General features: G+C 39.6%; 1 protein-coding gene across 1 annotated transcript in view; it reads right to left on the bottom strand.

Moving 5' to 3' along the window:
- Positions 1–10,263: 10,263 nt before the first annotated feature.
- The window catches only part of LOC131255432 (uncharacterized), a 48,384-nt gene continuing 31,324 nt past the window's right edge, over positions 10,264–27,323 (bottom strand). The window contains exon 2 of the mRNA XM_058256140.1: positions 10,264–12,628. Coding sequence (XP_058112123.1) covers positions 10,373–12,628 — 2,256 coding nt within the window. The 3' untranslated portion in view covers positions 10,264–10,372. The remainder of the gene's footprint in view (positions 12,629–27,323) is intronic.

Raw genomic sequence — 27,323 nt, 5'->3', positions numbered from 1 at the left:
AGCATTGCTAACCGTTATTCCATCCTATATGAAGAGCGTACCACATGTACTGGGACATTGTTGTACGTACTGATCTATAGTGGCCCATTTCTTCATCGTAGAGTGGAAGCTACGTTGGGTCTATTATTGTCATTACTTAATCTACCCACCGCTGGGCCCATTATCACCATGCCATTATCACAGTTTCGCTACCATTTATTTAAGTTAGTCTACATTGATGTATGGGGTCTAATTAGTATACCTAGTTTTCATAATTTCAGGTATTTGATTATATTTATTTATGATTATTCAAGAATGACATGGGTATTTATGATGAACGATCGATCATAGAATTCAACATGTTTAATTCTTTTTTAACTGAGATTCGTACACAATTTAACATTGAAATCAAATGCCATAGGTGTAATAATGCACTTGAGTATTTCTCGACCCGCTTCTAAGAATCATTGACTTTCACTGGTATTATCCATCAAACATCTTGTCCCTATACAACAAAATAGTATTGCTGAAAGGAAGAATCAACACTTGCATGAAGTGGTACACTCCCTTCTTACTCATATGCACATTACTAAGCACTTTTGGAGCTTTTCCATCATTACATCATGTCATCTTATTAATCAGATACCATCCTCCATTCTTAATAATAAAATTCTATTTTTATTATTATTTTCCAATGCATCAACCTTTCCGTTACCCATAGTGTTTGGTTGCAATGCGTTTCTCCATGCACTATAACCTAGTTCTAACAAACTCGACGCATATGTCATCAAATGTGCTTTCTTAGGATACTCTTAACTCAGAAAGGGTATAAATACTACGACCCATTATGCACTTAGATAATTTAGTGCAGATGTGACGTTTTTATAATACTCCATTATTTTCACCTCCTCTTAGTCTAGGAGAGCTCTCTCTCTCTCTCTCTCTCTCTCTCTCTCTCTCTCTCTCTCTCATTCATCATTCTTTTATTCCTCCACCAAAGGCCATCTCATTTCATTTGGATAAGTTGATATCACTTATTAGAACCTTTCCTAGGATCTCAAGTCTCTCTCTCTCATTCCTCATTCTTTTATTCCTCCACCAAAGGCCATCTCATTTCATTTGGATAAGTTGACATCACTTATTAGAACCTTTCCTAGGATCTCAAGTTCACACCAATCACTATCTTCTTTAAAAGAGACTCTTGTAGCATAGCCACCACCTAGATATCCCAATTACATTTTATAAAGGTATTTGCTCTTCTATCGTTCATTTTATCTTTAATATTACTTCGTACATTTATTTGCTTCCATCCACATGTACCTTTGTGATGCCCTTGTCTTAGGTGGTCATTCCTATATCCCATCACGAGGCATTACCTCACCTTAGGTGTCCAAGAGATATGAAAGAAGAAATTATCATTATGCACCGGATTGGTACTTAAAAACTAGTCCTTTTACCTCATGATAAACATTCGGTTAGCCGTTATTGGATTTCTTCATCAAATACATGCCCAATGGCTTAATTGAATAACTTGAATAACTAAAAACATGATTGGTGGTAAAACGTATAGTTAGACAACATACTTGAACTATAAAGAAACCTTTTCTTCACTTGCGAAACTCAACTTTGTACGAGTCTTGGCTTCATTTTTAACTGGATATCAAGAATGAAATTACGGTAGGACTACTACTATTGAAGTATGGATATATGTCCAAGTGTCCTAGGGGCTTGAATAGGACTTTTAAAACTTTAATCCTACCAAACTATAAATCTAAGTGTTGCATTATATCAAACATGTATTGTGCATAATATAAACATTCCAACAGTCAATACATGTGAGCAAGAGCAATCATTACAGACACAGCAATATATAGTGGTTCGGATATGTGCCTAATCTACTCCCGTCTGATGCACTGGAGTGTGTTAGATTTCACTATCAATGGTTTTAAATCAGGTTAACTATAAACCTTTACAACTTATACAAGGTTAGATAAGGAGTCTACACAAGACAACCTTAGGAGCCTACACAAGGCAACTCACTATGCCTACACAAGGCAAACACATTATGCCTACACAAGGTAAACACTCATGCCTACACAAGGCAATCGGCCCTATACAAGGATACTACATGTATTCTCTTATCGGAGGCCTACAAAAGGTCTTAGTGAGTTTGTCAACTCAAACTCTAAATCTCAACCTTACACAAGGAATGGGCTTTAGACTCAACGGACTCTGTATACTTACAAGTAAGTGAGTGAGCCATGTTTTCGCACATGTTGTTGAAGATCTTCCTGGTGGTAAAGAGTCTTCAGCTCCCTTAAACCGCAACCACTTGTTGATGCTTTAATTAATGCTTCGAGGTTGCTGGTTTAGGGTTTGGTCTAATCTTCTCTAATAAATGATTCTTCTTTGAAAGTTAGAGAAGATTCTCATAAGCTAAGTATTCAAGTATTCCAGTACAATGATTTGTCATTAAAGAATGTTGTTGGAAACTTAATGAATGCTAGAGTTCATAATTCAATCCAAGTAATGAAGATGATAATAAATGTTTGAGGTATGGATTGAATGATGAACTCTTATGGGAAAGAGGGTTTGAGGATGATGGTATTAACTATTATAATAACTCTCTCAAGCTCTCTTCAAATCTTGCTCATTTTCACAAGAAGCAACCCCAAGAGTTTATATATATAAAAAAATCTCAACAATAAAAAAAAAATGGGCAGAAATCTGCTCTTGTCGATGCAATCAAACATACTTCGATTCCATCGAGATTTTCTCTATAAGGATCTCTTCGGTTGTTGGACAGGTTTTGTCCATATTTCAATGCAATTAATCAGATCTTCGATATCATCAGAATTTGAATTTCAATGTCATTGAACAATCGGAAATATTAGATTTTCCTAGAAAGCTTGCTGGACAAACTGGTCCTTATATCAATGCAATCGAACGAGCTTCGATACCATCGATAACTTACTCTCGATGTTATCGAAGAATGCTCAATTACATCGAGGAACACTTAAAGTATTTTAGAAATTGAGGGAATAAGCCCAAGGTTGATTCAATCGAAGTGGGTTCGATGCCATCGAAACATAAGTTTCAATGTAATCATCAATACCCAGCATATGTTCAGTTTGTTGCTGGACTATTTGGGCTTATTTTTGATGCAATCGAACCATGTTTGATGCCATCGAAATTGTACTCGATAGCATATCTATGCAATCATCAGGACATTAAGTTTACCTATATTAGCTCATTTTTCCTCCAATACTCAAAGTGCAAAACCAAGCTTTACCAAAGGATATCCAGAAGCAGTTGTGGGTAAGTTAGGTTCTTATTTTGGGGCATATACCTGATTAGGGTTTGTTTGGGTAGATGAGGTTTAGTTTACCGTTTAAGCTCATTCGTATATCTTCATCTTGATGAGTCTTCAACTTGTGGTCTTCAATTAGGAGCTCACTTGACTGACAGACTTATCATTCACGTATATTGACAAACAAGGGCGACTTTCAAAGAATGTCTTTTTGAATGGTGACCTCACTGACAAAGTGTATATGTGAAACCCTTAGGTTTTTTTGCTTAGGGGGAGAACATGAAAGTTTACATACTCAGAAAGGTCATTTATAAGCTTAAGTAGTCTTCGAGGGCATGGTTTTAGAAGTTTAACCGAATTCTAGTGGAATCTAAATTCCATAGATATTACATGGATACTTCGTGTTCATGAAGCAAATGTCCAAGGGAATAGTAGCATTGGTTTTCTTTATAGATGTTTTTTTTTTTTTTTTTTTGTACACACGCACCCCACACACACACCCACACATGCCGTAGTAGGATTTCACCACCTATGGGTATTGAACCCAAGACCTCGTGTTGAAACTCTTTAGAGTCTACCACTGAGGTAAGGACTCGAACTCTCTTTGTAGATGTTAATCATAACAAGAAGTGATGAAGATGGTATAATTAAAATTAAGTAGTACATTAAGAAAAATTTTCAAACCAAGGATCTTGGCTCCCTAAGGTATCTCCTAAGGAGTGAAGTAATTTGGTCTACCACATAAGAATAAACTCATCTCAAAGCAAATATGTGCTTGACCTATTAAAAGAAACTGGTCTCTTGGAGTATAAATCTTATGAGTAGGTTCATGTATCAAAACAAGGTCCAGCTTTGGAAAGCCATCCTCTGAATCCTCCATCATATGAAAAATGCACATGGGCAAGGTCTTCTCTACAGATCTCGTGGGTACCTTAAATCGAATCCTATGCAAATGTTGATTGGGTAGGCTTCGTTGTAGATAGAAAATTCACATTTGGATACTATACCTTCATTAGGGGAACTTATTGACATAAAAAGGTAAGAAACAATTAGTTATTTCTATATCAAGATCTGAAACTAAGTATAAGGTCATTAGTCATGCCGTTTGTGAGCTATTGTAGATACGATCATTTTTTTACAAGAACTTCAATTTTTTGGTGGAGAAGATTACATATCATGATAATCAAGCAATTTTATGCATTGCTAATAATATAATTTTTCATTAACAGATAAAGCATATAGAGGTGGAATATTAATTTGTTAGAGAAAAAATAACAACTAAAGAAATTATCATTCAGTGCATTTCATCCAAAATCCTATTAGCTGTTATATTCATCAAGTCTTTTCCACGATCCTAAGGATCGTTTATTATTACCATGCTCGGTATGTTTAATATATATGCTCCAGCTTGAAGGGAAGTATTGAAAGATAGTTGAATAAGTTTTATACTTAGTTGAATAAGCAATAGTAATGAGTTAAATAGGTAGATAATTGAGCTCAACCCACATTAAAAGCCCATTGATGGCTAGAAATGGTTTGTAAACGCATGTTGCTTACTAAAAGAAAGGGAGAGGATTAACATTCATGACCAACCTCTCCACCTCATGTATTTCTCACTTCATCACTTCTCCTCTCCTCTCTTTCTTTCCTTCTTTTTTCTCATTTTCTTCCCACATTTTATAAATGTAATTATGGTTTTCCAACTTGGATAAGTTCCCTAAGCAATATAGTTTTCAAGGCAAGCGAACCAGTCTTTGTGTACATGCATGGGAAGTGCTTTTTGAAAAGCCTTCTCAATGGAAAGACTAGAGAGGAATTTCCTACAAGCCTCATAGGTTCCCACACAACAAGTGGTTCTTACGGTATGAATTCCAATGGTGTAAGGCTCTCGACAGAAGAGAATGAACATAGAAAAAATAAAAGATATAGAAAATAAAGTGTTAGAACTTAAATACTAGAATGTGAATTGTTATAGAATTAAGTGTTAAAATATAAACTGACTATTATTGAAAATTCTCAAAAAATAAAAAATTACATATTTTAAGTCAAGCCTAGATAGTGGCTAGCATGACCCATGCCAGATAAGCAGCTCACTTGCCTCTTGCTTTTGGTTTTCTTTAGTTGGATGTTGACTTGGGGATAGTGTGATTAGACTTTGACTCGCCACAATTAGATGGTCTTAAAATATCAATAGGCTAAACACTATAGGCCCACAAGGGATCGAAAAATCAAAGACTTTCCCATGTGAGTGACTCCTGTGATTGGTCTGCTACCGAGATTTCGAGTAAGGGCCTTGGTAACGGAGAATGAAGGGATTAAGCACCCTTCTTCGCTCATACTGAAGTATGGTCTGTATTTTATGGAATATATAAATGTTTATGTATTATTCAATTCTTAAAAGATGAAATTAACTCAACTCTATCACGATCATGACCATGGAGACAAAGAGCTCGACATTGATCATGGCAGAGGAGACAATTATTATAAAAACTAAAAAATAAAAAATAATAAGAATAAAAAAAATACAACAAAGATGAATAATGAGAAAATATTGTAATTAAAAATCAAAATACATCACAGTGCACTTAGAGATGTGAGGGAAAAAGTGAGAGACCCAACACTCTAGGTATTAGAGATGATCAGATATCTCGAGATCCACCTATACTCTTCTCAATTAAAACTATTAGGAAGGCTCGAACTAATGTGATGTGAAGTAGGCTAGCTTAGATTAATCTCTCTCTCTCTCTCTCTCTCTCTCTCTCTCTCTCAGCCTCTCCACTCCATTTTCTTTGCCTCTTACGTCTCTCCTTTGAATAGAGAGTTCCCTTTTTATAGAAATGTTAGTGGTAATCAAATTTCTACTTGCTATTAAGTTGACTTGGTTCGAACCCTAAGGCTCTTTAAGTAGAAACTAAGAGATTTGAGCTTAACAGTGGGAAGCGAGAACCAAATTCTTACTATTGTACCAAACTTAAATTCCAAGGCATTCTAAATGTAGGGTAGCTTTGGATTAACCAGTAGGAATTAGATTTCCACCAGTCTCATTTTCTAATTATGGTCCTATCTTTGGGAGTTTTTAAGGCTGAATGGGACAAGATTTAGGTACTTGCAAGATCGAATTCAATTGTTAGTTCGGATCAATTGGGGTAGGTTTTCCTTTTTTGGTTGGGGTGTATATAGAAAGTAAAGGATTTGATAGGGGTCGAGGTTGGAGTGGGGAGAGGATTTACCTTTGAACTAGCATTGTTGTTACGTTATTGTAGGGTCAAGCTAGTGGTGTGAATACCTTAAGCTTATGTTTCATTCTTACCTATCGGTTTTAATTGGGGTACTATGCATTCCCCCTTTGAGGTAGTTGTCTTTGTTTAGGAGTGAATGTGTTTCCTTGAGTGGCGTGACAGGGTTGCTTTTTGTTAGATGTTGGACGAGGCATTTCCACTCCCATTCCCACATCTCATCGACTTTCCTTCAATCAATCCATTTCACGTGGGGGTGGTATGGTGAGGCCAAGGTGCTATTGTCCTGGCCCAAATTCTTGCTTCGAGTTGTTTCCCGTCAAGGATAGGGTGGATGAAGTTAGCATAAGGTTAGAAGATTTTTTAGTTGGGAGAGCTTGGTATTCTTAATAGAAGTAGGGGAGAAGTCAACAACCATAGTTGGGGTAGGAGGGAGATTGAAGAATGGAGGAGACTAGAGAGGTTGATTGATTGGGGTGCAAGGTGATTGTATCTGCACATATTGGAAAAGGATGTGGCCCCGCCTTAGAGGAACCATGTCATGAGATCCTGCAACATTTTGATGCTTTAGGCTGTGTCGACCATGGATGAGGTTGTTGAGATTTTGTCGGCCACATATGTACATGGCTCAGGGGCTAATGAGGATGAGAATGGCATCTTGGAACATTATAACCACGCGTGATCTAGTGAGAATGGGAATGCAATAGATAATTTCTCTTTGAGGGTGTCTAATGTGTAGGCTGCTTCTAGTTTCAATGACGACGGTTGACACTTTGCTCATTTTTACTTTTTCAGTGTTTGTATGTATATTTTTGGATTTTATTTAATTGCTTCTTCTTCTTCTTCTTCTTCTTCTTCTTCGCCTTCTTCTTTTTATTTTTTGTTTTTTGTTTTTAATTATGTGCTTTGATGTACATTTTATATTCTTTTGGTTACAATGAAAATGCATCGAGAGCATGCAAGTGATGAATGCAACTAGGGCTTTCCCACTTCAATAGGTTCTCTAAGCGATGTAACTCCTGGGGCCAGATGGCCCGGTCCTTGGATATGTGCTTGGGTGGTGCATTTCAGAGGGTCTTTTCAATGACAAGAGTGGAGAGGAATCCCTTATGGGTTAGATAAGTTCCTACATGGCATAAGGGGCTTGTAGTGTGAATGCTAGTGGTGCAATGGATCTCAGTTTACACAGGAAAATAAAGGTGAGAGAAAGTAAAGTACGGAGAAATAAAGTACTAGAAAGTAAAGTATTGGAAAGTAAAATAATTAGAATTAAAAATCTCCAAAAATTAAAACATCCCACATTTTTTAGTCACGCCTAGATAGCGACTAGTGAGATTCCCAAGTAGAGTAGCTATATTTGTTGACGTGAGCACCAGATGGCGAGGATGGTTCCGCATTGATGGTGGATGGTTTCTTTGGGTGATATGCGATGAGACATGGGTTGCCAGTGACTGATAAGCTCAAAATCTATGGCTAGTTAGATACCATAGAATTACAATGGATTAAGGTGCTAGAAACTTTCTAATTTCAATGACTCCTGAGGTTGGTTTACGAATTTTGAGTAAGGGTCTCAGTGACGGAGAAGGATAGAATTACATTCTCCTTATGCACAAATGCGCATCTCTACTTTGTGAATTTAGGAATTTTTTGGGTATTTTGCGCTCTAGATTATGACATTACTCAACCAGTCACATACAGTATTTGAGACTGAGGTATTTATGGCTCGAGTATGATCATGACCAAGGAGACTGTCATTGCTTGACTGTAATCATGATATAAAGAGTAAAGACAAATCGATTCCCCATTTTTTATGCATAAAGATTGATAAAAAAGACTAGTAGCATACTTGGGAGGATCGATAAAAAAGGACATTTAGTGGGAAGGTGTATGAGAAGGAGATATTACAACGTAAAAGTAAAAGTAAACAAGCAAACTAGAAGCTAATCGCAGAGGGTGACTGTGCACTAGGGACGTGAGAGAAGACCCGACACTCTTTACAAAAGAGATGACTAGGTATCTTACATTAGAACTCTACATCGCGGGATTTAGACCGTTGAAGAGGCTTGAATAAGTAGGATACTATGAGTGAATGGCTTAGATCTCTCTCTCTCTCTCTCTCTCTCTAGAGAATGAGTCCAGTAGCTTAGCCTGGATGAGGCTTATGGATAGGTAGAAATGAAAGGGTGAGGGATATTTATAAATGACTCCAATGTCATTTTGATAAATAATGTGAGTTTAGAAGACAAAATATCATGTGGCATGCTCTCATTAGCTATTGGAATTCCTAGGGACACTTGACACTCTCATTAGTAACTAAGATGGCAATTCTTGTTATTTGGCCGAGAATCAGGGACTACTAATCAGCCATTGGAGGAAATTCAACTTCTGCTGGTGACTATACCTGCTCAAATCCTAAGAGACTTCAACCTAGGGTTCCATGAAAAGCGCCAAGTTTTAGACTTATGGGGGTCAACAAGGCTGATTTCTACTACCTTATTGGACCCGAATTTTGAAGTGCAAGCGATTCACCAGTGCCTAGAATGCCACATGGAGCCCTTTGATTAGTTGGTGGGTGTGGCTTCCAGCCTGATTTAGCCCTGTGTTGGGGTTTGGGAGGTGTAGAAGAGGTCCTGGGTTGGTTTGATTTGGGTTCATAGGTTTTGTAGTGGGACAGATTTTAGGGATTCCGGTGTGGTCGGTCACCCCATTTCAAGTGGTTGTAGACTTTAAAACATCAAATCTAAGACCCTGTTTAGATTTATTTTATTTAAAAAAAAAAAAAAAAAAAATTTTAAATGCATCGTAGAAACCTTCCTAGAGCTGATCTTGATGTTTATATGTCACCCAAAACTTGTATGGACCCCACAAAGTTTCCAATGGTAGCCGTTCAGTCCCCACTGTATCATGTGGCGTGGTCCACTTGAGTTTTGAATCTGTCTGATTTTCAGACTCCTATCCTCCTGCCGTGAGCTTGAGAAACTGATGGATGGAGTGGATTTCTCATGGGCATTTCTTTGGGCCTGACATAGCTTCCGACAACAGAGGCCCACCATTTTCGAAATGATGTGGCCTTGTCAACCAAAGTTAGGCATGGCATACTGCAAACCAAATTATGCAAATTAACAACCCAAATTGTGTATGGAGCATAAGACAAAAATGGCATTGCATAATGTATAGTAAGCTTATGAATTTTCCCTTATAATTTAGAGCATAGTTTTAACCACCGGTATTAATAATCATCATCTGGATAGTTTGATTCGATTCATCGGTGTTATGTTTTATACATGCTCCATCTACAATCTGCCCTACAACTTTGATTGCCTTGAACTCAGAACCTTACTCTCCCTAGGTTGCCAGGGCATTGCCTAGGATCGATCCTTTGGGCTCTTTTTCTTTGGCTCAATATAAGTGGACGTGTAAGAAATGAAAACCTATGTTCTTTTTCAAGTGGTCTAACATCGAGGGTGTACACTAATGGTGTGTGTGTGTGTGTGTGTGTGTGTGTGTGTGTGTGTAACAGAAACTTACATAAGATTTGAATGTCATGTGGTTTAGCTGAGGATATGGTCCTTAATAAAGTGGAACGGCAAAATAGGATTCGTGCAGCCAGCCCCAATAAGTGGGAATAAGGCTCAAATGATGATGATCAAGAAAGAACATTAACAAGTGATTCTCACTCTTGTGGTATGTATACAATGGGGAAAAAAAAAAGCATTACTTGTTATCATACAGACAGTGTAGTACATATGCAACAATTTCCTTAAAATTGAAAACTTGTTAAGTGCAGCCATCAAAGTCAGATATCTACAAATGGTGTTTACATTTTCATTATACTTGAGTGGGTTAATCAGTCAGTAGTACTGGTGATAATACTGGCCTCATTCACCAATTGCTCCGTCAAAGACGATAGCCGGGCAACTTCTCTTTGGGCCACTTTAAAACATTCACTCATCCTCAGACAATTGCCAGTTTGTTCCACTTTCTCCTTCTGAAAGATAACATCATCAAAACTCAATGCAATTCCGGTCTCATTCAAAAGCTTCTGGCTCATATCTGCAAGGCTGTGCAGTGCGCTCGTCGCAGCTTCAACTTCCAATCCAGCAGCTTCAAGCTGTAGCTTCTCGATAGCTAGATCAGCGACGTTCCTGTCCCTAATTGTTTCCTCTGCAAGTGCATACAGTTTCTTGAGGCCTTCAGCTTCTTCCCTCATCTCTTCTTCGATCCTCCTCTTCATTTCCATCTCTCTCATACCCCATCCATCGAGAACTGTCTTGAGCTCCTCATCCTTGGCAGCCAGATCTCTCTGCACTGCCACAAGTTCTGTTTCTCTCCATCTCAGGTTTTGTTTTGCCATCTCAAGCTCGTCCTCCAACTGTTTCACTCTCCGTAAATCATGTACGGGTTTTTCTACTGCCTGCTGCATCTCATTTTCTGTCCCAGGTAGGACACTTGTATCATCCAACAGCTCCAAAGAATTGCTACCATAGTTTTCATAAGTAACAAGCTTGTTTGTCAGCTGAGAGATTCGTTCCACCACAGTCACAGCCTCCAAAAACCTTTGCTTCGTGTCATCAAGTTCATGCTGCATCGTTTGAACATGCTCTTCCTTCTCCCACAGCTTTCCAGTTGCTTCAATAAGATTGTCTTCTTTGTTTTTCATGAGCATCTTCAACTCAGCAACCTCATGGTTCACATCCTCCAGCTTTTCCTGTGCATTCCGAAGATCCGCATCCTTAACTTGTAGAACACGCTGAACAGATGCCTGCTCAGATTTCAGATGTTGAATTTGTAGTCTGGCATCCACCAATTCTGACTCTTTAACCTGCAGAAGATTCTGAGCTTCATTGAACTCACAAGTTTTCCGCTCAAGCTCCTCCCTAAGCAATCCTTGTTCTTGGGTTGCCTTTTGTAAAGAAGATTTCTCATTATTTAGTTCCTCTTGTAGAGTTCCGATCAGATCTTGCTCCATCTGTAACTGGTGTTCAAGTTCCTTGCTTCGAGCCTGTTCGACTCTCAGCTTAGCCCTCTCACTCTCAACTTCCTCTTGGGCTTCTTTCAAACTCGTCATGTATAACATCATGACAAGCTTTAGCTCGTTGACTTCTGCTAGTTGTCTCTCGACTAGTAGTTCTTGATCCTCCATTTTCCTGCGAAAGGAGGTGAGAGATTTTTGAGCAGAAACCAACTCAGACCTCACGTCAATGAGAAGCTTTCTTATTGTTTTGAGGCCCTCCATGTTATCCTTGGTTTCAGTCAAATGCTTTGATGTTTCTACTTCCAATTTACTCAACACTTCCCGTGCCATTAACCATTCCACAGTCCGCTTCTCTAAGTTGGCCTCCATAACTTTCATTCTCTCTTCTTCATCTTTCCTAAGCTGCACAGATGCCGCAAACTCATGCTCCTTTTCTCTGACCGATCTTTCTAGCTCTTCAACTGTGACTTGTTGTTTCTTAATGACTTCATTCGCTTCCTTGAGCAGCTGATCCCTGGTGTTGAGGTCGGAATAGATCCTAACTGCTTCCTCGTTCTTCTTCATCAACTCATCTCTCATTGTATTTACTTCTTCTTCTTTAAGAAAGAGTGCAGATTGTGCAGCAACAATCTCCCTGTCCCGCTCCCCAACCAGGAGTTTTAAATCTTCGATCTGCCTCGCTTGAGACACCAAATTGTCATTGGCCTTCTTCAGGTCTTCCTCCAGTTCTTCCTGCTTGGAATATACAGCAGCGATTTCTTCCTCCTGCTGCTCCAGGTCTCGCTTCGCCTGATTCAATTCAGTGACCATCCTCTCTGCATCTTGGAGATCTTCTTCTTTCTTTCGCAAGGCTGCCAAGGCACCTTTAAGGTCGGACTCCAGGACTTCAAGGTTAATGCTGACGCCCTCAGGAAGGTGAGAACCATTACTCATCTGTTCTTCCAGCTTCTGTGTTTGCACGAACAGTTTCTCGAGAAGGACTCTGGTAGGTTCCCCTGCTCCATTGCCACTGCTACCAATGTTTGACTCTAGTAATGATCTGATTATCAGCCGAGCAGGCCTCTTCCTGTTTTGAGCCATCGGAATGGCTAATACTCTGTGCTTCCTGTTGAGCCTCAGACAGCAGACCTGCAAAGAAGAAAGCAATGCTACAATACTAAGATCATTTTGCTTTAATCTGATAAATTAGATAAACCAATCAACTACAACAACTGCTTAGGACACAAAGGATAATAATAAACAGGCTAAAATAATAGTCTAACATGCACAACATGAGAGTTGAAGATAACAGCATCCCGATCAACATGACATCAATCTGGAGTTCCACTCCAACTTTATCATTCAACAAAAGAGAACCCACTAATTAAATACAATACTAATCATCTTGCACCATTTTGATTAGTGTCCAAATGGCTTCATTAGGAAATTATACAGCAGAGCAGTTGAACTGTAACAGTGGCAAGTGGCATCTAAAATCACCTTTCAAAATTTTTTACTGTATTATTGTTATTTTTATTTTTATTTTTTTACTGTACAAGTGCCTTTAAGATGTCACATGGCAATTACCAAATGGTGCTCTACCTTATTATGGTTCAACCGGTTCTACCATATCATTTCCTGGATTCATAAGCCAATATTGGCGTTCCACTGGGGAACCATCAAAGAAAATGGCTTAACATTTCTTGGTTATCACTTTGCTGTAAAACACATGTTGCACAAAACTTCATCTGATCTATGAGCCTGACCTTGAGATGTGCTCTTATTGGTATATCCCCACTATGATGGATAGTACCAATTAATCCATGTATACAGCCAAGAAACCTAAAACCTCGAGTGCACGCGCGCACACAAAAATCCAACAGACTGTCACTTACTAACAACCAGCAGAGAAAGTAGTACACATATTTCCAGCAAGCAATATAGGTTCTGAATGCATGCACATTTTGTTAAATGTAGAATAAATAAATAAATACTTCGAGCCGGGGAATAAGGATCCCCCATACAATGATTCAACTTCATAACCCCTTAGAAAGCTCGTAAGCTAGCTTCATTTGTCTGCATGCTAGTAGCCACATAACAGCTAGAAATCAGTTTTTTTTATATATATATATATATAACATAGTACGATGTTCAATACTGGATGTGACAAAATAATTCTGAGCTAATAATGTTACATTTGCATCTTCAACACTTCCCCTCAATGAGGGATTCTGAATAAGAATCAAATTTTATTGACATCTTCAACAATATCTTCTTACAAATACTTCCCAACATATTACATCAAGTTACTGTGAAGTGAACATCTTGCAATAATCCTGCTGAAGTAAATTAATGCTTTGGATAGAATAGTAAAAATTCCATGGCAACAAAAGGTAATGAAAAAGTTAATAAAGAAGTCATTCGAGGCATTGGAGATCAATGAACTAAAGGATCAGTTAAATCAAGTCTCACAACTTATATGGCAACAGTAGTCAGAATGATCGAGGAACACTTTGATGCAGGACCATCGATCATGCAATGGGAGATCATGAGTCACTGCACTAGTGATCAATTGAAGATCAATCCCATTCAAAGGTCCAGTCTAGAGACCCTGGCTAGCCAATTGCAGCAAGTTCAATCCGATGTCATTAGGATCTTGATGTAAAAATTGGGTATGTGTTAAAAGCCCCCTGTAGAAATGTAGGAAGCATATAAACCCCAATACAGTTGTGCATACAACTGTCTCAAGTATTTGGACTCTTTTTAGATTTGTTTCCTAGTCTATTTTCCTTTTTAATTACATGTCTTTTGAGTAGTGTTTTGTTTCCTTATTTGGTCAATCCTTTTATTTCATTTATAAGTTTTGGGGTAAGATTGAGTAAGATTACGAAAGGAATGTTGGGTCATTAGGCATCAAGCCTAGGCTTCTTTAAGTAGGACTCTGTAAACAAGGCAGCCATACATATGGAACTTCGGAGATGCTGGTGATTTATTTTATTTTTTTGAACATTGACAATATCATTAATACAAGCCTAAAGCCACAATATACAAAAAAAATACAGCACAAAATTACAACAACCACCAACAATCCGGGAAGCGGTCCATAACATCCAAAGCCCCCGCCCATTCCATTACTAGAAGTTTTGCTCTTGTAAACACGACTATGGCTTTCCCATTTTGATTCCTAAAGCATTGATCATTTCTTTCTAACCACAAAGCCCATATACCGGCTAGGATACTCAGCCACCATATTTCTCTCCCGTTTTACTTGATCACTTGTCATGCCATGACAAAAGAAAGTTTTCAATTGAGGCCGGCAACACCCATAACATTCCCAAATAGCCGGAAGAAATTCTCCCACACTTATCTTGCGAAAGAACAGTGAATGAAGAGGGGGTCAACCGATTCCTCGGCGTGATAACAAAGCAAGCAAACATTCGGAAGGATCATCTTTCTTTTACGGAGATCGTCTATAGTTAGCACCTCCTGCCTCCTCACCAACCAAGCAAATGCCGTCACCTTTAGCGGGGCACCATATTGCCATATAAACATCTTCGGGGAGACCCCTTCTCTGACAGCATTACCACTTAGCATCCGATAGAAGGATTTAACAGAAAATTTGCCAGATTTTTCTTTTAGCCACCTAAACGAGTCCACGTTTGTTAATACCGGAGATTCCTTGGCTAGCAACTCTAAAAGAGCACAAAGATCTTCAATTTCTGCATCCTCTATGTTCCTTTTGTATGGAGGAGTTCAAAATACTTCATCTCCCCTCTTATAGAAACAACTAGCCACCCTTAGGTCTCCCTCCCTAGCTATTCTCACTAACCTTGGAAATGAGACACTCAAATTGCTATCTCAATCTAATATTTTTTTCCGTCCCCCAGATAAAAGCTTATTCCTTCCCGCACCCTATGTTTTAGTGATGCTACCGACCTCCAAAGGTAAGAAGCTCATTACATAGAAGACGAACCACCACCCCCTTTTCTTCCACTCCATATTTCTCCCTCCATCTAGATCCCACTTCTACCCCAAATCTCCAAACCCATTTTCCTAGCAATGCTAGATCCATCTCCTCTACCTTTCTAAGCCCTGCACCTCCTAGGTTCCAAGGTTTGCACACCTCCCATCTCATAAGATGAAACATATGATTGTCTTCCGACCCTTTCCACAAAAAGTAACACCTTAACTTTTCCATCTTCGCCAAAACCAATTTCAAGCATTTAAATAGCGACATATAATAAACTAGGTGATTCGACATTGATGTTTGATAAGTGTAATTCTCCCACCCGGAGATAAGTATCTCATTTTCCATTTAGATAGCTCCATTTCAAAACGTTTGATTACTTCATCCCATATGCTTCGTCAATCTTCCAATACATAACGGAAGGTCGAGACAAGAAATCGAAAAAGAACCCTCCTTACAACCGAATAACGATGCATAACTCCGAACATCCTCTTTAGTAATACATGTTAATCGATGTCTTAAATCTGTAATTCAACTGACTGTCGATGACAAGTTCGATGCCATCGAGCATGCCATCGAAGTTGGCTCGATGCCATCGAGATTTTCTGGAATAAATCGATTTGGTTACTGGACACTTTGGTGCCCTTTTCGATGCCATCGAAAACCGTTCAATGTCATCGAAGATCGTTCGATGTCATCGAAGGCCTGGTCGATGTCATTGGTTATATCCGGATTTTCATATTTGGTTGTTGGAACGTTTTGGTATTTTTTCGATGTCATCGAAGTGGCTTTGATGTCATCGAAGGTTAAGTTTCGATGGCATTGAAGTGCGTTCGATGACATCGAACGATTCCGCGCAGATTTGCGAATTTGTGAATTTGTGGGATTTGTTTCCGATTTTGATTGAGATTATCCTAGAGGCTATATATTTGGGAGTAATCAGGACTGGGAGGCATCTAAGGTTTTCTATTTCGTTCCTAGGGTTTCAAGGGCTTGTAAAGGGAGATTCGAGGTTTCTTCAAATCGGGTATTCTCTCTCTTGTAATTTTTTGCTTTCATAGTGCTTTCTGTCGCTTTGTGCCGTGGTTTTTTTTCCCGCAAGGGTTTTTCCACGTTAAAATTTGGAGTGTTTGCGTTGTGCTTGCTTGGTACTATTGGATTACTTCACTTTATTCATCTTTGTGTGCTTCCGCAGTCCCACAACAAATGGTATCAGAGCTATCGTTGGGGCGCGGGCTTGAATCTAAAAGTGAGTATCAATGGTTGCCAATCATAAGTTTGATATTGAGAAATACTTCGGAAAAAAAAAAAAAACAATTTTGAATTACGGAAGGTCAAGATGACCAGCCTATTGATTCAGCAAGGATTGGATGAGGTCCTTGAGAAGCGACCAGAATCTATGGATGATGATGAATGGAAAAAACTAGATAAGAAATCAAAATCCTCAATCCAATTGTACTTAATGGATGAGGTTCTCTATAATGTCTAGAGGGAGAAAACCGCAGCAAATTTGTGGGCAAAGTTAGAAGACATCTATGCGAAGTCTCTTGAAAATTGCTTACACTTGAAGCTGCAATTGTTCAACTTCAAGATGGCAGAGAGGGGATTTTGAAGCCCACATTAGCAATTTTAACAAGATGATCTGCAAATTGTTAGATGTAGAGGTAGTGGTTGATGAAGAAGATCAGGCATGTATCTTGTTGAATTCTCTTCCTGCTTCGTATGAGTCTTTAAAAGACAACTTATGCACCGGTAACACAACCTTTAGTGTTAATACCATTATTTCAGCCCTTCAGAGAAAGGCAATGAGAAAGAAAAGCGGTAGCATGGGGGCATCCACTGATGCATTGTTTACGAGGGGTCGGAATTCAAATCGAGACACAGGATCTTCACGATCGCGGTCCAAATCCAAGGGCAAGGGCAAGGGTAAGTTAAAAGTGCTGGAATTGTGGGATGTCAGGGCAAATGAAGAAGGATTATACAAATCCTAAAGCGAAGAAAGAAAACTCAGAGGCTTCTTCTAAGGAAGCCAACACTGCCACGTCTAGTGAAGAGATAAGTGGAGGTGATGTGTTGTCAGTGTCTATGATTGGACACTAATACGATGATCGTAAAGACGAGTGGATTCTTGACACGGGCTTCATATCACATGACTCCACATCGAAGTTGGTTCGTCAGTTATTGGGAGTGCGATGGTGGACAAGTGTTTATGGGCAATGATAATGCCTGCAACGTCGTGGTTGTTGGTACGGTATGCATCAAGATGTTTAATGGGATAAAGCGTACCTTGACTGAGGTGAGGCACGTTCCTGATATGAAGAAGAGTTTGATTTCTCTCAGTGCACTTGAAGCAATAGGGTGCAAGTTCACCGGTTTCAATGGTGTCCTTAGGTTTCTAAAGGGGCGCTCGTAGTGATGAGAGCACAGAGGCATGGTAACCTTTAAGGGCTGTTTGATTTTTCGTGTATCAGGAAATACCCGGGAAAAAGCTCATTATTACCTTTTTCCTCTGTTTGAAATTTCAAGTGTATTTTCGTCGCGAAAATTGGTCCAAAAAAGCTAACTTCAATTTGTGGACCCCAATGTGATGTGCATGACATATCCACACCATCCATCTGTTTTATCAGAAGATTTTAGGGCCTAACTCCAAAATTGAGACAGATGCAATGCTCAAGTGGCCCATACCACATGAAACAATGGCCTTAAACGTCCACCATTGAAAGTTATTTTCGTTCATTAGGCCCACATTGATGTTTCTTTGTCATCTAACTTGTTCATGAAGTCATAAAAACATTGATAAGGGGTAAACACAAATATCAGCTTCATCCAAAACTTTTGAGGGCCACACAAATTTTTATACGATAAGCATCCAATTTCCACTGTTTCCTGTGGTGTGGTCCACTGGAGCTTTGGATCTGCCTCACTTTTGGGTTCATGCCTTAAATGAGGCTGACATATAAGATGAATGGTGTGGATACGCCACGTACATCACAGTGGGCCCTACATTCATTTGGCAGCCATCCTCGATTCTAGCACTGCAAAGTTAGGCCATCAACGTCTGCATCAGAAACGATGCGGTAATTACCTGGGTAAGTAATTATTACCCATTTACCAGGTAATTACCTCTTACATGAAAAATCAAACAGGCACTTACAGGCTGATCAGAAGCACTTCAACAAGTGGAGCTGCAGCTGCGGTAGCGAATTTCACGTCTCCACTTATGTGGCATGCACATCTAAGCCACACGAGTGAGTGGGCATGAAAGTACTTTTTTACCGATACTTAATTCCAAGTTTTAAAAGTCTTTATTTAAATATATGCGAGCATTGTATATATGGTAAACAATCTAAGTTATTTTTTAAATCTGGAAAACATGTATGTAAAGGAGTGCTTGACTATGTGCATTCTGATTAATGGGGGTCGTTGCCCGTGGTTTTCGCCGGAGGGTCATCATGGTTTGTCACATTCATTGACGACTACTCCCGGAAAGTTTGGGTTTATTTCATGAAACATAAATCTAAGGTTTTCACCAATTTCAAATAATGGAAGGCCATGGTGGAAAAACAAACAAAGCAAAAGGTGAAAGTTTTAAGGACTAATAACAGTGGTGAATTTACTTCCAATGAATTTAATGAATATTGTAAAAATGAAGGGATCATTAGACACAACACAGTGCGCCACACGCTCGAGCAAAACGGTGTGGCTGAGCGGATGAATTACTCTCCTGGAGAGGGCCCGATGCATGATTATGCCGTGTTGGGCAAGGACCTATAGACTGAGACAGTTAACACGGCTTGTTATTTGGTGAATCAATCTCCTTCTACGGCAATTGATTGCAAGATTCTAGAGGAAGTATGGAGTGATCACAAGATAGACTAATCAGATTTGCATATATTTGGTTGTGAAGCTTACTCTCATATACCGTCAGTTGAGAGAGATAAGCTAGACCAAAGAGCTAAAAAGTACATCTTCGTTATATATAGTGGTGGTGTAAAGGGGTACAGGTTGTTTGAGCGGGTCACACGGAAGATCATATTTAATAGGGACGTCAAATTCGACGAAGGATCTTTATTCCACAAGAATGAGCAGAATGAGTAAGAGGAACCGGAAAAAATGATGGTAGACGTTCAAGTTGACACAGATGTTACTCAGGTTGATACAGATGCGTAGACAAAGGTACAGGAGCAGGTGGAGCAGCCACTTGTGAAAAGAAATTCACCGCAAGATCGCAGGTTAGCGGCAAGATACAAGGACAACTCTAATCTCGCATATGCCCTCATTATAGATAAGGGAGACCCGTCTACTATTTGGAAGGCTCTTGATGAGCCTGATGCAGAAAAGTGGAAAGCAGCAATGGACGATGATTTAGACTCTTTGTGCAAGAACAACACATGGGAGCTGGTGGAGCTTCTAGTGGGCCGAAAAGTGATGGGGTGCAAGTGGATCTTCAAGAAGAAACATGATAGATACAAAGCAAGGTTGGTAGCGAAGGGTTATGCTCTGAGAGAATGTGTGAACTTCACAGAGATATTTGCGCCAGTAGTAAAGCAAGTGTTTATCAAATTCGTGTTGGCACTGGTTTCCCAATACGATCTCAAGCTAGAACATATGGACGTGAAGAATGCATTTCTGCACGGGGAATTGGAAGAGCAGATCTACATGAAGCAACTAGAGGGCTACGAAATTAAAGAGGTAGAGAACAATGCTTGCAGGTTAAAGAGGTCGTTGTGCGGCCTGAAACAGTTGCCTAGGCAATGGTATAAATAGTTTGATTCTTTCATGTTAAGTCCGAAATTTACTAGGAGTGTGTTTCAACAAGAAACGAATGTATTTTGATAGGGAAATTATCATTCAATATTAATAAAGAACAAGAGAGAAGTTTCGTCATCGATTATATTTTATTAGTTATAAAGTCTGTTTACATCCTCATATATCCCTTGATTCATAAAGTATATAGCGTTAAGTACAAATCATGTGAAATAATTCAAAAGATAATTTCAACAGCATTTCGACTTACAATGCATTTATCTAAGCGAGACAAGTGTTATGCGGATCCGAACATCTTTCATTCTCCTTTTTACTTATCCAGAACGACGACTCTTGTAGAAGAATGGCTAAGTTCTAAGATGAATTGTAGAAGATGTGGAAATCTTGTGTATACTGCTGGCGCACAACGGAGCCTTATTGCGCGGGCTAACGTAACAGGATTTTGTTGCACGGTCCGGCGCAACAGGCCTCTAGCCATTCCTTCTTTCTTTCTTCTCTTTCTCAGAATACCTTGCAGAGGTATTCAGAAATCTTTCTCTGAGAGCTCTAATCTTGCATCTAACTTGAATGAATGAGCAAAGGAGTATTTATAAGCATTCGCAAGTGTAAAGTCTCAAATCTCGTGTTCTAGGGCCCACTGTGCACAACACTCCTGCTGCACAGTGCGTAATGAATCTCAGACTTACATTGTGTTGCGCGATCACGCACAACACATCCTCTTCTATGTATTCCTTCACTTATTTCTCCCCTCTTTTTCTTCTTCTTTTATAATTTCTTCCCATTATTTTTTATGCTCCAACAATATGATCATTGTGTCTACTTCAACACACTGAGTGATGGCAAGTTCATCATCATAGTATTGTATTTTGATGACATATTGATTGCTAGTCATAACATGTCAGAAATCGATGTACTGAAGACTCGGTTATCAGGGACATTCGAGATTAAAGATCTGGGGGCTGCAAAGAGAATTCTCGACATGTAATATTCATAGAGACAGGAAGAGCAAGCTTTGGTTATCACAAGCATAATATTTTGAGAAGGTGTTAATCAAGTATGGGATGGACGAAGCAAAGCCAGTTAGTGTTCCCCATGTGGCTCACTTCAAGCTTTCTTGGGAACAATGTCCTAAATCAAATAAGGAAAAGTAGGATATGTCTTGTGTGTCTTATTCAAATGTCGTTGGTAGTTTAATGTATGCCATAGTCTGTACGATACCAGATATTTCACAAGCAATTGGTGTTGTGAGCAGATACATGTCAAACCTCAGCAAACAACATTAGGAAGAGGTGAAATGGCTACTTCGATACATTCGAGGTACAAAAGACTACATCTTAACTTTTGAGAAAACATGAGACAAGTTAGTTGGATATGTGGATTCAGATTACGCAGGGAGTATTGATTCCAGAAAGTCGACTTCAAGTTCTCGTTTGTGCTAGCGAGTGGAGCAATCAATTAGATGTCGAAGCTTCAGTCAATGGTAGCTCTTTCCACAACCAAAGTTGAGTATATTTTTTGCTTCCGAAGCATTCAAAGAAGGTGTTTGGTTAACAGGCGTGATAAATCAATTAGGGCTTCAGCAGGAGGCCGTGTCAGTTAATTATCAATTTGGCTAAAAACTCTATTTATCATTCACATACTAAACGCATTGATGTTTGTCACCATTTTATCCGACAAATGCTTGAGGAAGGATGCGTGAGCCTGGAGAAGATTCACACGAGCGTGAATCCGGCGGACATGCTCACCAAGGTGGTTCCTATAGAGAAGTTCAAGTTCTCTGCAACTTCTCTAGGCTTGACGAAGTTGTAAAAGAAGGACGGAGTGTACACGAGAAGCGATGATAGAGCTATGATACAAGGCAGGATTAGAGAAGGAGAAAAAAAGCTATGAAGGATGGCGATTGAAGACATGGTAGAGATTGTTGATAGATGTCTTAAATCTATAATTCAACTAACTGTCAATGACAGGTTCGATGCCATCAAGCAGGCTTTGATGTCATTAAAGTCGGCTCGATGCCATCGAAATTTTTCGAAATAAATCAATTTGGTTGTTGGACACTTTGGTGCCCTTTTTCTGCCATCGAAGACCGTTTGATGTCATTGAAGGTTGTTCGATGCCATTGAAGGCCCGGTCAACGTCATTGGTCATATCCAGATTTTCATATTTGGTTGCTGGAACGTTTTGGTATTTTTTCGATGTCATCAAAGGTTAAGTTTCAATGACATCGAAATGTGTTCGATGACATCGAATGATTCCGCGCAGATTTACGCAGATTTGCGAATTTGCAGGATTTGTTTCTGATTTTGATTGGGATTTTCCTAGAGGCTATATATTTGGGTGTAATCGGGATTAGGAGGCATCTAAGGCTTTCTAATTTGTTCCTAGGGTTTTAAGGGCTTGTAAAGGGAGACTCGGCTTGTTCGAATCGGGTATTCTCTCTATCTCTTGTAATTTCTGCTTTCATAGTGCTTTTTGTCGCTTTGTGCCATAGTTTTTTCCCGAAAGGGTTTTTCCACGTTAAAATTTAGAGTGTTTGTGTTGTGTTTGCTTGGTGTTATTGGATTACTTCACTTGATTCATCTATGTGTGCTTCCACAGTCCCTCAACAATACCCACCCACAAGATCTCACTTTTGCTTATATTAGCCTTCATCCCTGAGACCACCTCAAAGCAAACAATAATCAACTGGAGATTCTGCACTTTCATGACCTCTGCCTTACAAAATAATAAGGTATCATCCAAATATTGTAAATGCGTAATCTGAAAATTTGAGTTGTCCACCCCAAATCCTTCCACCAAACCAATCTTTGCTCCTCTCTATCATTTTGCTGAAAGCCTCCATTATTGTCATAAATAAATATGGGGAAAGTGAATCACCTTGACGGCGCCCACTTGAAGCTGAAAAGAAGCCATTTGGGAACCCATTCACCAACATAGAAAATTTTGCTGATCTAACGCACTTTTGAATCCAAGATCGCCATATCACCCCGCAATCCAGTCCCCCCAACATTTAATCGAAGAATGCCCAATCCATATGATCATATGCTTTTTCAATCTCTAGCTTACAAAAAATACCACTCTCCCCTCTTCTATTACAAGAGTCTATGCATTAATTCACCAATAAAGAGTTGTCTACAACCTGCCTGCCGTCCACGAATGCCCCTTGTAAAGTCGAAATAACATTTCCCAACACCGCTTGAAATCGAGAAGCCAATAATTTTGCCAAAATCTTATATGGACTGCCTAATAAGCTAATACAACGGAAGTCACGAAGACGTTTCCGCTCCTTCCTTTTTGGAGATTGCTGCAACAAAAGTAGCCCCTAGCTCTGTCGCTATTGTTCCGCTTTCGTAAAATTCATTCATGAAGCCTACCACATCCCTTCTAATTAATTCCCATTTTTTTTTTTTAATGAAACGCTATCGGGAAACTATCAAGCCCAAGGGCTTTATCACTTTCCAATTCCGCCATTGCTCTGTTCATTTCTTCCTCTAAGAATGAATATTCCAATGATTCTGTCGCTTCTACCGATATGGAATCAAACTGCAACTTATCCAACACCGGCATTCGCCATTCATCTTTTGATAAGAGCCTTTTGTAAAAGTTGATTATTAAATCACAAACCCTTGACTTGCCCTCTATCCTTTTCCCCATCCACCATTAAAGATTTGATCTTGTTTTGATGCAGGGACATATGATGGCCTAACCCTAAATGCATGTATAATCAAGTTGAAGAGATTCGAATAATAAAATTAATCAAGTGACTGTTTTTAATCAAGAGGATTAAGCAAATCTCAACACAGAGATGAAATCATTCCGTCGGGATCATGCCCCTTGGCATAAAATCACGTAAACAGTATAAAAAAAAAAAAAATAGACCTAGGGATATGACGATATCTCACATCTAGCATAAGCCAATACATAGTCAAGTTTGGATCCGATTCTCCTGACTAGCCATCCCTTTTTTCTGTTCAAACCAAAAGGGAATATCCAAATAAGAACAAAAGAGATGAAGAAGAGACGGGTTCGAGATAAAAGAAAGTACGGATTCTAGGGCATCAAAGAAAAGAAGACGACTGATTCTTACCTTTTCCTGCACCTCGAAAATCTAAAAAGAGAGAATTTGAAATTGGCGTGGAATCCTCAACACCCAATGGCCAATCCTAAAACCCTAATCTCTTTGGTAAAAGAGGAAGAAAGCATTTGAATTCTCATTCATTCCATAATAAAATAGGGTTTCTCAGTGTATATATAAGCCATGGAAAAAATGCAGTAAAGCCCTTGAAAGCAAGGAAAAGAACAAAAACAAAAAAAAAACCCACCCATGCGACAGGGTGTGAAATCCACCCCAAGGGCCTGTGGTCAGGGTGCAGTCATATGCCGCTCCTGCACTCGTAACGCATCAAAAAATGGGTCTGATGGAACTTGGCATCCATCCACATCAACTCCTCCGCTCTGATACTCTATCGACGACGCCTCCTCTGGTGCACTTTAGAGTGCACCACTGATGTCTGCATCATGTTTACTCACGCTTTGGCACTAGCTATTGTATGAAAAAACTTGGCGTTCTTGTCCCCCTCTTTCATTTCAGCCATGTTGCTCTCGATCTTTGTCGCCATTTGATCTCTTCCTCGTGCAACCTAGCATTATATTTTGCCCAATGAACTTCACGCCATGCTTTCCTCTTCCAACAGATCCTCTGCCTCTTCTTTTGAGTCCAATCTTTGAATTTCTTGTAGAAACTTAGTGGTTTCCTCCTCCCGATCTTGTAGATTTTCTTTCTTCCTCAAACATATTTTCTTTTTTAGCATCTTTAGTTTTTGGAATAGAATAAAGCATGTGCCTCCTCGTACAAAAAAGGATGACCACCATTCGGCTACCTTATCTGCAAAACCTTCTATTTCTAACCATGCTAATTCAAATCTAAAGGATCGTGGGCCCCGGTCCTCATCCACCTCAAGTAATACTGGACAATGGTCGAAAACCAACCTAGGTAGGCCTCTTTGATGTATCAACGGGAATTTATCTTCCCAATCCGTAGAGATGAGAAATATATCAAGCTAAGATTTAATTGGTTTAGCTTGGCCATTTGACCATGTGAAATTGACTTCTCCCATAGGTAGGTCCACCAGCTCATTCCTTAGGATCCAGTCTGAAAACCTTTTCATACTTCTAGTAATCCAACCCCCATTTTGATTTTTCGTGCAAGAACCTTACAACATTAAAGTCCCCACCCAAGCACCATGGTAATCCCCATTTGCTTCGACACGTATCTAGCTCTTCCCAGAGTTCATCTCGTAATTTCGGTTTGCATGGCCCATAAACAAATGAGAACACCCATCTGAAATGAGAGGAAATATCTTTAAGCACCACTAAAACTAAATAGTTGCCTTTCCAACAGTCCTCTTTGGTCCATATCACAGAGTTCCAGACTACTAAGATACCTCCTACTAACCCCACTGCATCAACAACTTACCATTCTTTTTGTTAACCCCACCATAACAAATTAATCACCCCCATATCTACCACTTGCGACTTAGTTTACTGAAAAGCTGCGATTTAGTTTACTGAAAAGCTGCTAGTTGAATTTTGAATCTCTTACACATATCCCTTATCTGCCCTCGTTTTTGTGAACATCCCAAGCCCTTGATATTCCAAGATAATCTTCATTGGTAACTAACTGAACCCTGGTGGACCCCATATGTTCTGCTCTCAGTTTCAATTTCAGCACTCTGATTACAGTTTCATATTCGCTTTGTTTGTCTGCTATTCTCCTGGATCTCGTTTTGGCCTATCTGCCTTCCCCTTTCCTCTAAAATTCAAGGCCACATAATCCTCTGGCTTATCCCCAAAAGTTACCACAACTAATCAAGCTCTCTCCAGTCTCCACTGTTATCAGCTTCATCCATTTCATCCCTTGAGCCATAGACATCCTCTGATTCTTCTTTGCTTTTGTCGCATGTCAAGTCCCTGAACCATTCCTTTCTCTACCTCTAAAACCATTCTTGCTGTCTCCATTGAAATCATCTGACGAATGATGGCCAATGGAGTCATGATCTTCAGATTGCCCAAACCCTCCATTAACGTTTGTTCATATGTGGAACCTGCATACCACCCTCTATCCTTATAGCCCCTGAAGACTGTGGACACTGCTCGCCATATGTTCGAATGACCTGCGAAGATGGAAAGTTGTCCTTCTCAGCAAAGGGAACCAATTGGGTATCTCCAAATCATTTCAATCCCCCAGCCTCTCTGGTGTCGTGGACTGTCGTTCATCAACATCTTCCCAGGGCACCACTACATTGTCGTCTCTTCTCTATACTCATTTCTCTTATTCGTTCCTTGCACTTTCACATAATGAGGGTGTCTGTGTGAATCGAGAAGAGAGACTGAAATGGGTGACAAAGAAACCGTCTCGCAAGAAATTTGAATCTGCCCTACCTCTGTCAACGGAGACCTCTCTCTGCTCCTTTGGTTCCTCTGTGTGCAAAGGCTCGGGATAGGTTAATAAAGGCCTAGGGATGCCACACGTGCCTCCACTTAAAATAAGCTGCACACATTCGGCAGCTGCTCTATTATCTCATATGAGAGACTTAACGCATGAGCTCGAGTATCCTCTACCCGACCCATGCTCGAAACTTTCATCTCTCTTCGGTGTTAAATGTTGTGTCAGACCCAACTCCATGTGTCGCAATTTGGCCAGCTTGACCAATGTTCGTTTTAGTGCATTCGACATGTGTTGGCTTCCCTTCCCAAGAAATTGCCTCTACTTTTTCATAGCCAATGGGTGATCGATAACGCCTTTCTTCCACCAATGGTGTTTTGTGTAAACACAGACCATGTTCCATCTTCCATCTTCATCATTTCTCTCTTCTGCCATTGCCAACTTTCGCTTCTCCTCCTTCTGCTCTTCGTGTTGATCTTCCAATTACTGTACTATTATAACCATAACTTTTGCATTCTCGACCCCCAATATGATCCCTTGGGGCAGTGGATCTAACTTTTTCTTCCTGATTTTTAGTCTCGCGAAATGTAGCTCGTCACTACTATCCGCCCAGCTATCGACCTCCATTACAAAACCAATGCAAGCTCCAATTACCTTAAGAATGT

The sequence above is a fragment of the Magnolia sinica genome, chromosome 9 (genome assembly GCF_029962835.1).
Source record: "Magnolia sinica isolate HGM2019 chromosome 9, MsV1, whole genome shotgun sequence".
In the NCBI taxonomy this organism is placed as follows: Eukaryota; Viridiplantae; Streptophyta; class Magnoliopsida; order Magnoliales; family Magnoliaceae; genus Magnolia; species Magnolia sinica.
This window is presented reverse-complemented; position numbering and strand designations above follow the sequence as displayed.